The 12,915-nt window shown below is 43.5% G+C and overlaps 1 protein-coding gene and 1 non-coding gene across 23 annotated transcripts in view; one reads left to right on the top strand and one right to left on the bottom strand.

Moving 5' to 3' along the window:
• Positions 1-12,915, bottom strand: part of bptf (bromodomain PHD finger transcription factor) — a 160,383-nt gene that overhangs the window by 3,739 nt on the left and 143,729 nt on the right. For 19 of the 22 annotated variants that reach the window (XM_080209383.1, XM_080209385.1, XM_080209381.1 and 16 more), the window contains 4 exons: positions 11,417-11,590; positions 9,584-9,776; positions 5,974-6,058; positions 1,012-1,198 (listed from right to left, as the gene is read on the bottom strand). In XM_080209383.1, coding sequence (XP_080065509.1) covers positions 1,012-1,198; positions 5,974-6,058; positions 9,584-9,776; positions 11,417-11,590 — 639 coding nt within the window. The remainder of the gene's footprint in view (positions 1-1,011; positions 1,199-5,973; positions 6,059-9,583; positions 9,777-11,416; positions 11,591-12,915) is intronic. The other 3 variants (XM_080209404.1, XM_080209392.1, XM_080209400.1) reach the window with 1 other exon arrangement.
• On the top strand, positions 12,344-12,543 carry LOC145356724 (U2 spliceosomal RNA). Its single transcript, XR_013889197.1, has one exon. It is a non-coding gene; the product is annotated as a U2 spliceosomal RNA (small nuclear RNA).

Genomic DNA, 12,915 nt, shown 5'->3' with positions numbered 1-12,915 from the left:
AATGTCAGCTCTAATAGAGGGCAGGAAACAGTTGATGATTAGTAGTTTCATAGGAATGGGGTCAGAGCCAGGAGGTTGATGGCATGGTCAAGATGAGCTAGAGAAAGACGCAAGTTTAGGAAGGCAGGTAAAGCATGGCTTGATGAGTAAGCGGAAAATAGAGGTGATGCAGAGGTAGCTGAATGGATGGACTGGGGTTGCTGGAATGGCTAGTACAATGGTGGCAGAAGGCACTGGGAAAAGAAACTAACACCATCCCGCTACCAAGGGGTATTACTAGCAAGGGGCACCTCAGTGGTGTAGCTGACCACCAGGGAGTTGATTACGTCAATTAAGTACCCAATTGGGGCTACTTCTTGCCCTTGCTGCCGTGTGAGGAAACTGCCAGTAAACTCTGGCAGCTTTCTGGCAGGACAGCCTCCTTTATGACCACACTATGGCCCACAGAAGGCCCCTCTGGCAGCAATGGTTTCTGTGACACTGCTGATTGAGGTTGAGCCTACCACCCTTCCTGTTCCACCTGCAACCAATTGCTGGGCCTCAGTACCTGGTCCCTGTAACAAACAAAAACTCTATATTTCCCATCAAGGATGCTTCAACAGCGGAGGAGGGGCACCCTCGACTTGGCCCTCAATTGGACGTCATACCTGGCTGCGCTCTGGCCAGTGGTGGGATTTCTTAGCTGTTGACTTATTAGGACGGATGATAAGAAACGAAGATGTATTCTATGCCTAACACAGGCCAGTGCCCTCAAACTGCTTTTTATTACATCATTAATGTTATTAGAGACTACAATGAAAACATATTGACCCTTTAAACTGCCTTAGTAATATCAGAGAATGACAATGAAATAATAGCCATTTCCAAGTACAGTATCGTTCACACATGAAGGATGCCACTTGCAGTACTCACATTGCCTGTCATTAATAGCACCTTACCCACTTCACAGAGAAGATTTAAACAAGAACAACTGCTATGACGTGCCTACCATCAACACTCACTATCACTCACCTGTTTGCCTTGAAAGTTTTCAGTTTCTGTACAAAAAATGATTCTAGAACCTCTGCACATTGATAAAACGGCGAATCACTGGGATTATAGTAACGGCAGTTATCAAAGATTTTGGTCATATCACCAACAAAGTCTGTCAGTTTCTTGTAGAATCGATGATGTATCCTTTCTTCCATTGTAGCAAGATCTGTGTATTAAAATAGAAATACATGCTCATTAAATATCTGATGTTGGAACAAAATCCAAAAGCATCCTCTGATCAAAACTTCATTTCAGTACTGAAATGTTAAATTCATTTTGACATTTGATTGGTTTCTTCTTTCAAAGATGATGATGATGGTGGGAAAACAGCCTCAGGAACTTTGAGATCATCTACTGCTGAACAAATTGACTCTGCCACAAATGAAGTTGTGCCTTGCTTGGGTGTAAAATGATCAATGCTAAGACCTTACTTGCAGGGTTGGCATCTGCTTCGGGGCTTCTGAAACCATGTCATTCTGGTGGTGAATTCCTGGCCACAACTTGAGCTGATTGTCAACTAGATTTTGACATTTAAATCTCCATAATTTAAGCATGTTTGTTTTTGTGAGGTGTTATGGTGTGGATTCATATCAAATAACTGGAAAGAGAAGCACCTGCACTCTAAGAGCTCACTCTGAACCCAGATTTAGAAACTTTGAGAAGTACAAAGAAAATGCTGAGTGGGCAATGGAAATATTAAAAAACAATGCCCTTAAAATGTATGCAAGTTGAAAGCAATGGAAGTTCCATGAAATCAATGTCCTGAACCCATCCAGGCAAGTTTGAAGTATGCAAGTTGAAAGCAATGGAAGTTCCATGAAATCAATGTCCTGAAGTTGTATCCATCTTCAATTAAAAGTTATTGATCACAAGGCTAGCCACCATGTTCTTCACATAACCTGCATCATTTATGTCTAGTATGAGACAACAGCGTGATGGAATACTTCAAACTTGCCTGGATGGGTGCAGCTCCAACAACACTCAAGAAGCTCAACACCATCCAGGACGAAGTAGCCTGTTTGATTGGCACCACATCCACAAACATCCACTCCCTCCACCACCGACACTTAGTAGCAGCAGTGTGTACTATCGACAAGTTGCACTGCAGCAATTCACCAAAGACCCTTAGACAGCATCTTACAAACTCTCAACCACTTCCATCTAGAAGGACAAGGACAGCAGATACATGGGAACGCCACCACCTGCAAGTTCCCCTCCAAGCCACTCACCATTCTGACTTGGAAATATATCGCTGTTCCTTCAGTGTTGCTGGGTCAAAATCCTGGAATTCCCTCCCTATCAGCATTGTGGGTCAACTCACAGAACATGGACTGCAGCTCACTGCCACTTTCTCAAGGACAACTAGGGATGGATAATAAATACTGGACAGCAGCCCATGTCCCATGGATGAATTAAAAAAATGAAATCTACATCAACAAATTTGAAGAGGCTCCACAATGCTGAGGTGCATTCATAATGGTCTGCCATTAATTTCCTAAATATTGGGATGGGAAAACTGAAGGAACATAATATTGTTTTAGTTTTTATTAGGTACCGATGCTCCAGATCTTTTCATTTTAAAGATTCAGTGATTGCCATAAAGTTTTAGATGGAAGCAAAAGGAACTACCAGCAGAAAATAAATATACGTGACCATTAGCTGCACACATCCACATCAGTAATTCATTATGTGCTTAAACGACAGCTGTTGTTTTTACCACAGCTTTCCAGCTAATTACATCAGCTGGTTTCAAGAGCCAAAAAGGTAAACTTTAAACACAGTAATCATACTTCATAGACAGAAATCGCAAGAACAAAATGCTGAGAGAGAGAGCGATAGTGTGAGGAACATTTTCAGGAATCTCTGTTCTTTACCCTTTTAAGTGATTATTGATTTCATTCCTATTCAACACAGGTCATAAGAGGGATACAGAAACAGAATGATCTGAACCAAAACCTGCTTTTATTTGGATCTTTAACTTAGAAATACACTTCGACATGTCACAGAGTTGGGATAAAATTGACATTGACCAAGTTTTTAATCAATCCTCCTATCATCTTCCATGGCTCAGAAAGGTCTTAAAAAAGTAGTAAATGACAACCAATACGGCTGTCCATCAAGTCAACTGGAATTTTACATATACTACTCAGTCGCAGCTTTCCCTCCTCCTTGGGAAATATACTTCTAACCAAGCTTCCCTCACCAACCCACACTTAAATTTAACAATTATTCAAAAAGAATTTCAGATTTTTACTTCTCAGCTAAGCAACCTTGATAAAGGTAGAGGGATGGTGCATAAACTTCTACATTTAACCCTCAATTCAGGTGGCATACATTTCCCCATACGGAGGGCTGATTTTGCCTACACCTGACAGTTTAATGAAAAAGGCTGAGTCAAGGAAACCAATCACCTTTCTCAGATGAAAAAGAAAAGACTTAATGGACCCAAAGGCCTCCCACTGGGTCAAGGTGATGGCTTGAAATGAAGCCTAAATAGAAAATATCTGGCTGGTGGGAGCAGAAGGATAGCTTTACACTATGCTTAATATCTCACCAATCTTTGCTTCTTAGCATCACCAAGAGGACCATAAGGCTTACAGTCATGGAGGTTGAAAGCATGGAAACAGGCCCTTTGGCCCAACTTGTCCAAGCCACCCTTTAAACCCCAAAGCTAGTCCCAAATGTCCGCGTTTCACCCATATCTCTCTATACCCATCTTAACTGTATAACTATCTAAATGCTTTCTAAAAGACAAAATTGTACCCGCATCTACTACCACCTCTGACAGCTTGTTCCAGATACTCAAATTGCTCCTCTGGACCCTTTTGTATCTCTCCCCTCTCACCTTAAACCTATGCCCTCAGTTTTAGCCTCCCCTACCTTTGGGAAAAGATGTTGACTATCTAGCCAACCACACCCCTCCTTACTTTATGAAGGCTTCTTCATTTATTATCATGGTCATTACTTTCAAAATAGACAAACAGCAGGGACAGATACAATGATCCTGATATTTGATTCAGAGGCTGTCTGGTATTAGTTGATGGAACATTTAGCTTTGTAAGCTCACAATGAAGCAGAATGCTGTTGGATTTCAAAGCAGTGTCCATGAATAATTCCTAATGTGCTTTCTTGAGGTTTAACATGTTACCCAGTGTTCTACCTAGTACCAGTTTTTATTCCAGTACAAAAATGGAATTGAAGATTGTACTTTTCAAATTTTCTTTATTTGTTACTGATCTTCAAATTTCTCTCCACTGCAATTCCTGCCTAAAAGTGCCCATGTGGGAACACTGGATGAGAACATCAGCTGGTTTGGCTGTGAAGCTTCCACAGCTGAATAGCCTGCCAACATAGTGAACAGACTCGCAGCTCGGGAATAGTCACCTGGGTGTACCCAAATTGATAATTCACCAACAGGCAGCACCTTTTTGCGTGAGACGTTCCCTCAAGCCATCCTGTGAAAAAATACCTGCAGGAACTTTTAAGTCACATCTGAAGATTAAATTAGGCCTATGATTACACAGCAATGTTTTTAAAATGCAGTCTATAAAATTAATTATTTTTGTAATGTGCAAATTCTTTAATGTTCTTTTTTAAAAACGGGAAGTTATTTATGTGTCTAAAGTAATAAAATGCTTTGAAAAGCCCAGTAGATTGATTAAACCTATTGACTGTACAATGTTTTCCACGCCCCTCCTGCTAAATGGGAAATGTTAAAAACTTTGCCTTGTTTAATCTCTTGTGGAGGCAGATGGTTATCATTGCATGCCCTGGCCACTGCCTTCAAACACTCATCACCCATGAGACCAAAGTTACTTAAGTGTGAAAGGCCAAGTAAATAAGCCCCTTTCATCTCGATATTTATGCCCCTGATTTTTCATTAACACAAACACAAGCAGCTTTCCAAGTCTGTAACGTACAGTCTACTTTGCTGTTTTGATTACTCTTCTACTGATTAAATTCTGGAAGTAAATGGAGACAGAGGACAAGCATGATTAACTTCAAAAAAAAAGTCAAACTGCTGATCAGAATAGATACAATGGGATCAAAAGCCAGCCCTGTTGACCCTGCAAAGTTACTAACATCTGGGGGCTCGTGACAAAATTGGGAGAGCTATTTGACAGATTAGTCAGACACTTGCAATAACCCAATCATACCTTATAGACAATATCCCAGACACCACCATCAGCATCCCTGGTTAGGATGTCCCAACAGCAGGACAGACTCACTATAGGAGGTAGACTGCACAGTGGTCTACAGTTGGGAGGGAGTTGACTCCTGACCCCACGAAGGCACATGACATCAGGTCAAATATGCTTACCCTCCATGATGCACACCATTTGGAAAAAGCACTGAGACTGGCATGGGTGCAGAGTGACTTCAGTGTCCATCACCAAGAGTGGCTCAGTCACACCACCACTGATCAAGCCCTAAAGGACATAGTTGAGAGACTGGGTTTGTGGCAGGTGGTGAGGGAGTCAGCAAGACAGCATAACCTGCTTGAGTTTGTTCTCACCAATATATCGATCACACATGACAGCACTGATAGGGGTGACCACTGCACTGTCCTTCTGCTCACCTTGTAAGGTCTACCAGTATTTAAGTGAAGTAGCCATTCCTCATTTGCACACTCAGGCAATGAAGGGGGCAGCACAGTCTAGGCATAACAGGGTATATTGTTGACCCAGGCACTCCTTTTTCATATCTTAACACAATACATGGGAGGACAGGTAACCTTCTTGCACTCCTGTTAATATTGCTTTACAGTCAGTCTCAACAAAGAGTGCATGATAAGCATTAACACTCTTCATTGGCAAAGTGGTACAGCCAAGATTGGACCATGCATCCCACAGGGAATAATCTCAACAGTAGTGGAAAACATACATGTATATAAAACTACCTCACTAAATTAGTACAAGGCTAAAGTACAAAATGACTTACCCATTGGTTCTTTGATGATGCCATAATAATCTGGCGCATCATTGGGATCCACTGGTTCCAAGAAGGGCCAAGCCATTTTATGAGCCTATTGAAGAATTAAAGAGTTCACACTTCAAAATGCTTCACTGCAATCAAAGTATGGAGCTCCTACCTCAAGAATAGCATTAATTTTACAAGGAAACAAGGTCAACAACGTAAAATGGATAGACAAGGAACTTCACATTACTAATTCTGAGCATTACAGAGCGCGTGCGAGAGGGGGCAGGTGCATCTGAGAGCAGGCGTGGGTGGGGGGGGGGGGGTGCACAGAAAGGAAAGGGGGTGAGATAGTGCGTACCAGTGGGGAGGGCGGGCGCACGCAGCAGGGGGAAGGGCGATGGAGGGAGGGGGCATGCAGCTTTCGGGGAGGAAGGCATGCGCGGCATATGGGGAGGGAGACTCACGAGCACACCTGACAGAGGATGGGGGGTGAGGGCACATGCAGCAGGGAGGAGGGGGAAGTGGAAGGAAGGGGCATGAATGGCATGGGGACAGAAGAGGGGGGTGGGGGGGGAGGAGAGAGAAGCGGGGGGAGGGGGGAGAAGGAGGGTGTGTGCGGCATATGGGGTGGGGATGGGGGGGAGGGGGGTAGGGGGGGTAGGGGGGTGGGGGGGGGGACACACAGCGGAGGGAGAGAGGGAGGGGCACGCACAGCAGGGGGTGGCAGGGGAAGGTGATAAGGGAGGGGCAAGTGCAGCGTGTGGCAGCGATGGAGGGAGGGGGCACAAAGCGGGGGGAGGCAATCGAGGGAGGAAGGGTAGGCCTGCATGGTGCGGGGAGGGAGAAAAATGACACGCTTGGGGGTGAGGGGAAGTGGAAGGGAGGTCGGGGATGCGTGCAGCGGTGGGGAGGGTGATGGAGGACAGGAATGTGCAGCAGGGGCAGGACGATGGAGGGAGGGGGCACAAGCAGCATACGGGGGAGGGAAGGGGCGCGTGCGGCAGACAGGGAGGGAGGACGCGCACGTCGGGGGGAGGGAAGGAGTGCATGCATGGCAGAGGGGAAGGGGGCACGCGCAGCAGGGTAAGAAATGGAGGGCGGGGGGATGGTGCATGCGCCAGGATGGAGAGGGGCGATGGGGGGAGGGGAATGGACAAAGAGGGCAAGGCAGGGAGCGAAGGGCACACATGGCAGGTAGGGGAAGGGGAGAATGGTACGCACGAGGGAGGGCAATTGGGGTGGGCGCATGCGGTGGCGGGAGGGAGGGGAGGAGGGCACACGCGCGGAGGGAGGGAGGGGAGGAGAGAGGACGGTGGAGGGGAGGAGAGAGGGCAGGATGCACACCAGTGTGCGGAGTGAAGAGTGGCGCATGCACGAGCGTGCCAGGAGTGCGGAGCGAGGATGGGGGGCACACGCACGCCAGACCGGGCTTGGGTCACTGTTTGTGTGGATTTTCTACATTCTCCCTGTGTTTGCGTGTTTCCTCCCACATTCCCAAGATGTGCAGGTTAGGTGGGGATTGGCCATGCTAAGGGGCCATTGCCCCTTAGTGTCAGAGGGACTAGCTAGGGTAAATACGTGGGGTTATGAGGAAAGGGCCTGGATGAGATTGTAGTCAGTGCATACTCGATGGGCTCAATGGCCTCCTTCCGCACTGCAGGATTCTATTGAGTGTACTTGTGTGTGGCTCACTTGCAATTCAGGATACCTCTCAGTCACATCCCCACACACTAACACACAATGAGTATGTATGAATGAATGAATGAATGGGTTGGCATTTGGAGACAGAGCGAGTTAGACAACCAGGCTCTGTCCCCCTCACTCTCTAATACAGATCTTTATTGATTACTCTCTTTTAATTATCAACTTATCGCATTTTTTATTTTTGCTTAGTCTGTCGCTTCTTTGCTTCATACCTCAGCCACCACCTCCCCCTCAAGTGTAAATGTTGGGTAAGCCTGCGTTCCAAGTAGTTGATCCGCATTGCCAGTTTTCTTGAAATAAGTACTGGCACACAGCCAATGGTTGTGAAATCACACCCCAGCATAAGGCATTGCTTTCAGGAGCGCAGAGGAAATGTTTAAAAATTAAGAGTGCAAGGGGTGAGGTGGGGAGAGAATTAGGAACATACATCATACTTGCCAAATCTATTTGTCATACCATGGCTGCAACCTTTCCAAGGATTGAACAATATACTAACAGTTAAAGAACTAAACATGGGGAATGCGATCCCACATCTATCCCTCCAGTAGCAGCACATACTGTAGCTCCGAATTTTAATGCCTGCCAATGTTAAGTTTTTCGCAGGAATATAAAATCAATTTGGCAGCTTGGTAGGTGCAGCAATGAATAGCAATCTTTAAGTTTAAATTATACCTGTAGTGAATATACAACAATCATCTCAAAAAAAACCTGACATTTTGTCTGTTTTACAGACATTCTGATGTATCATGTGTGGGGACAGGAAATTGCGAGGCACTTAGTTAACACAATCCACCTTTGAGCAACCAGGCTTTAGACAATAAATGCTAGGTATCAGTTTAAAAATATGATCATGAAAGGTGACTAGTCAGCGTTTCACTGACCCAGTAAACCTCAATTCCAAAATCCCATTTCAAGATTCAAAAGCTAAGTTAATGTACACCTTCTGCAGATGTAACATTTATTGAACCATTGACGCATGACTCGTGTCAGTTAATAATTTCTCGGCTGCTTTAACTCACAGATGAGCGTGGGAGACACAGACTACAGATCCAAAATACTGTGCAAAATAAAACAGGATATATTTAAGTAGACTAAACATTGGCATCCCCAGATATTGGCACATGCTCGAGGTTCATAAAAAAAAGGTTTTAAATGGATCAGTTGTGGATAGAACTTGCAGCTCACATTTAATTGTTTTACATACCTCAAGTTTACTTATTATTTTAATTTGGCACTACCAAGGAGGGACTGAGTTTTAAATTTCTGAAAATTCTTTCAAAAATTCATCATCTTTCTGCAGATTTGCTTCAGGTTTGGATTATTCCATCAGCTTAAAGCTTATTTACTAGTGTCATAAGTAGGCTTACATTAACACTGCAATGAAGTTACTGTGAAAATCCCCTACTGGCCATACTCTGGTGTTTGTACAGGTAGACTGAGAGAGAAATTAGCATTGCCAATGACCTAACTAGAACGTCTTTCAGACTGTGGGAGGAAACTGGGGCACCTGGAGGAAACCCACACAAACACGGGGAGAACATGCAGACTCCGCAAAGACAGTGACCCAAACCGGGAATCAAACCTGGATCACTGGCGCTGAGGCAGTAATGCTAACCATTGTGCCACCATCTAACTGTGGTACTTGGTACAAAAGCTCTCAGATATGTTTAGCTCGCTGCTAGTTACCAGAGGTTATCCTGTCAGTTTAATTTTTGGGAGTCAAGGATAGAAATGTCAGTAGCATCACCCCCAGGTCACAGGATTGTTCAAGATACAACATCACTGGCCTAAGCTACAGCATCTGTCATCAAGCAGTGTTCTAGTCAGAGGCAGTTTGGGTGAAAGCAAAAGAAGTATAGATGAGAAAAAGCAGCACGGAACACAAAGTTAACAGAAACTGGATTAATTATCTTGTAAGATCTCTCACCTGTAAAGATCGCAGCACTCGTCGAAGACCTTCATAGTCTTTGTCTGAAAGTGGACTCAGCACAGTCATAGCATCTTCCGTGGACTGACATTGTGGGCAGACGTACTCATCAATGAGATCTGCCTCACTCTGTAGTATGCCAACACAGCGCCCATGGTACCAGTTCTGGCAGCGATCACAACCAATGTAAAATCTATGGGATTGAAAAATACAAATATTATTTGCTACTGAACTTTGCGGTTAAAACCATCAATAGCATAAACTAAATGAACCATGGATTAGTCCTTATTTTATCAGTTTCTCCTGATGACACCAATGTTAATTGAAAAACTCTGAATCAAGCAGACAAGATCATCCCAGGTTAAATCCCCAGTTTGTGTTGTGCTAACCAACGTAACAGTGCACTACAATTGGCCTCAGAATCCAGACTGACAAGCACCAGATTCTCATTCTGTCAGTTATCCATCAGCCTCAGGGCTACATAATTCGGCATTACTTTTTAATGAAGGTTAACACAAAGGATGGTCACCATATGAGGTACCTTTAGATTCAAGATACCTGTGGGCAGTAAACAATAAGTGAATTGAGAAGGGGAGGGGAGAAGCTTAACTTAAATCAAATTTGAAATCAATACCTAAATACATGCAAGGATTACGTACAACGTTGAAGGATTGGAGAATCCTAATTGTTGTACTGGGATGTCCTTGATTATAAAAACAATTTCCCCATTATCTTTTTGCTTTTCAACAAAGATTAAAAATTGCCACAAAAGAATTAGATGTGCATTACAATCACTGATAGAATTCACAATATACGTGTAACAAATATATATTCTTTGCAACTTTACTTTAGAGAGAACACTGCTTTTCTTTTGTCAAGTTAAACTTACAAACCACAACAGAACTTTATTAACAAAGCAAGAGACATGATATTTGAAACCTGTAAAAATCAAATCGCATGTTAGACACAAACCTTCGAAAATCCATCATTCTGAATCCCTCTTACAGAAATTGCACATTTTTTTTAAAGCCACTTTAACTTGTTTTATACAAAGTCAACAGTGTTTCTTCCTACCTGAACAGTCCCACTCCCCCACTCCCAAGTAAAATACGCGTCTACAAGTTCCCCCAGTACGTGAAAGATTATATACACTCTGCTGCAGCAAGTGGCTCAGACAATAAGTAACAGAAGCATACAGACTGGCAGGATTGATTTCTAGCCTTTGCAGTTGACTGATCTTAGCTTGGATAGTGATGAAAGTACTCTGAGTTGGTAAGCAGGAGATGGGGAACACTTAGGTCTTAACCCTGACAGTTATTCCTAATGAAAAGTGTTAGGATGGACAAGGACATGTTTAGGTTCGTTGTGATGCCTCACGTGGATCAACAGTCTTCCAACCTTCACTCCCTAAGCTCATAAATGAAGCATATTTGCTTGGTCAGGTCACCAAAATGTTCCAAGACACAGTGGGATTGTGCTCATTAGGAGTCAATGCCTTCAATAAACAAAGAGACAAAGAGGAAAGAAATTGGACAGTTTGGTGGTAACTTTAATAGTGGAGTGGAAGAGACTGTAGAATATCATATAGTGCATCAATCCTAATTTAAGGGAAAAAGCAAACACTAGAAACACCAAAAACAATGATCTGCAGATGGGAGCTTATCAAAAGCTGAGTAGTGGCAAATATTACAAGCAGGTTTAACAAGATTTCATGCAGTCTGCATCACAACTAGCGGGTAAGAAACATCCAAGGAGGCCAACAGTGCATGCCTATCACTCAAAAGGAAAACGATCACAGGGCAATAAAAAGTCTCTGTTGACGTTTCAGCTTACTGTGATTCGTCGTATGGTGTTCTACAGATACAGTAGAGCTCCTCGCTGCTGCCCTCCTGTGCTCGTTTACACTCATTGCAAATGTACTCATCCATTTTTTTAGCCTCTTTTTCTGTGATACCAACACATTCTCCATGATACCAGTTCGTACAGAGATCACAGCCAATGTAGAACCTGAAAAACGAACACACACATCAGAGTGTGTTTAAGTTTCTCTCTTCCTTCCTATTAGCCACAAACTTTTCATGTAGAAGCAGCCTGGTGGTGCAGCACACTGGTGTCGGGCCAGGGTAGGATGATATGGATTTATTTTCACAGCACTCCACAGAACAACATCCCAATCTCAGCCAGGCTGTTGGGGGGGTGTGGGGGCGGTACCACGTCCCTTGCAAGTGAAGGAGGATGGAAAACGGGTGAGAATCAGCTCAGGATGCACTGACACACCTATTGGTGATCAATAACAGGTGCACTGGAAAATGCCCTGAGTGTGTGTGTTTGGGAATGTTGCATGAAATACAGGAGCTGAAAGAGAAAGCAGGAAAAATGGTGTAGGCATGAGGAAGCAAATGAAGAAAGAAAACAAGAGAGAGGAAAGGGTCTTGAGCAATTATAGACCTTTGCCATTTTGGAAATGTGTGCAACTCCTATCCACAAATTATCCACACAATCACTGAAGCAAGTGGGTGGTCCTCACTGGTACTTCTCTCCATCTGCCTACTCAAAAGTGGAAAGCCCTTTTAAGGAAGACAAGAATGTTAGCTGCATAAAATTTGGACGTGGGAGACTTGCCAGAGGAAAGACTGAAGATATTGGTTAGCCTGTTAAGCTACAATCCTGAATAAGAGAGGATGTTCTGACATTTCGCACTATTTTATTTGCAGCTATCTTTCTTATTTTGGTGATAATCTTTTCTAAAGGATTATTCTCATTGCTTCTCAGCCTTTTGGCTAAGATCAAGTGCAGTTTTGGCATTCTGCACTTGGTTGAAGTCATGAGGTTACACTGAGGCTTCATTTGAAGCAATTTTTTAAAGCGGCATCTCAGCCTTTTGGCTAAGATGCAAATGAGATCAAGCCTTGGAGAAGGTGCAATGTTTACTCCAATCAGCTTGAATCATGTAAATCAAGCCCAAGAGAGGAAAAAGCTTGCCTGTCTTGTCAGCTTGGATCTGGAATGTCTCACTTGGAGACTCTGAATTGGACTTTGATTGGATTGCATTGGATATAAACAAAAATAAAAATTATCTTCCTGCACATTGCTTGGCCAGAGGAGTAGCTGAGCAACTTACCCCAATGGCAGTGTCACAAACCAGCAGGTAGAAAGTCTGATGATAATCAGAGACTTTCTTCTCCTTTCTGGCCTCTTTTCTCTTCAGTGTGGCAAATCCAAAATTGATAATACTACACTTTAGGAAGTCACTAGCACAGAGACTGTCCCACAGTTCTAAAGTTTTATTACATTGTTGTTTTCCAGAATTAAATTTAGGCATAATTTGTTTA

Source organism: Carcharhinus amblyrhynchos, chromosome 21, assembly GCF_965287045.1.
Source record: "Carcharhinus amblyrhynchos chromosome 21, sCarAmb.v2.hapA, whole genome shotgun sequence".
NCBI lineage: Eukaryota > Metazoa > Chordata > Chondrichthyes > Carcharhiniformes > Carcharhinidae > Carcharhinus > Carcharhinus amblyrhynchos.
Note: the sequence above shows the minus strand (reverse complement) of the source record. Positions and strands in the feature narration are given on the sequence as shown.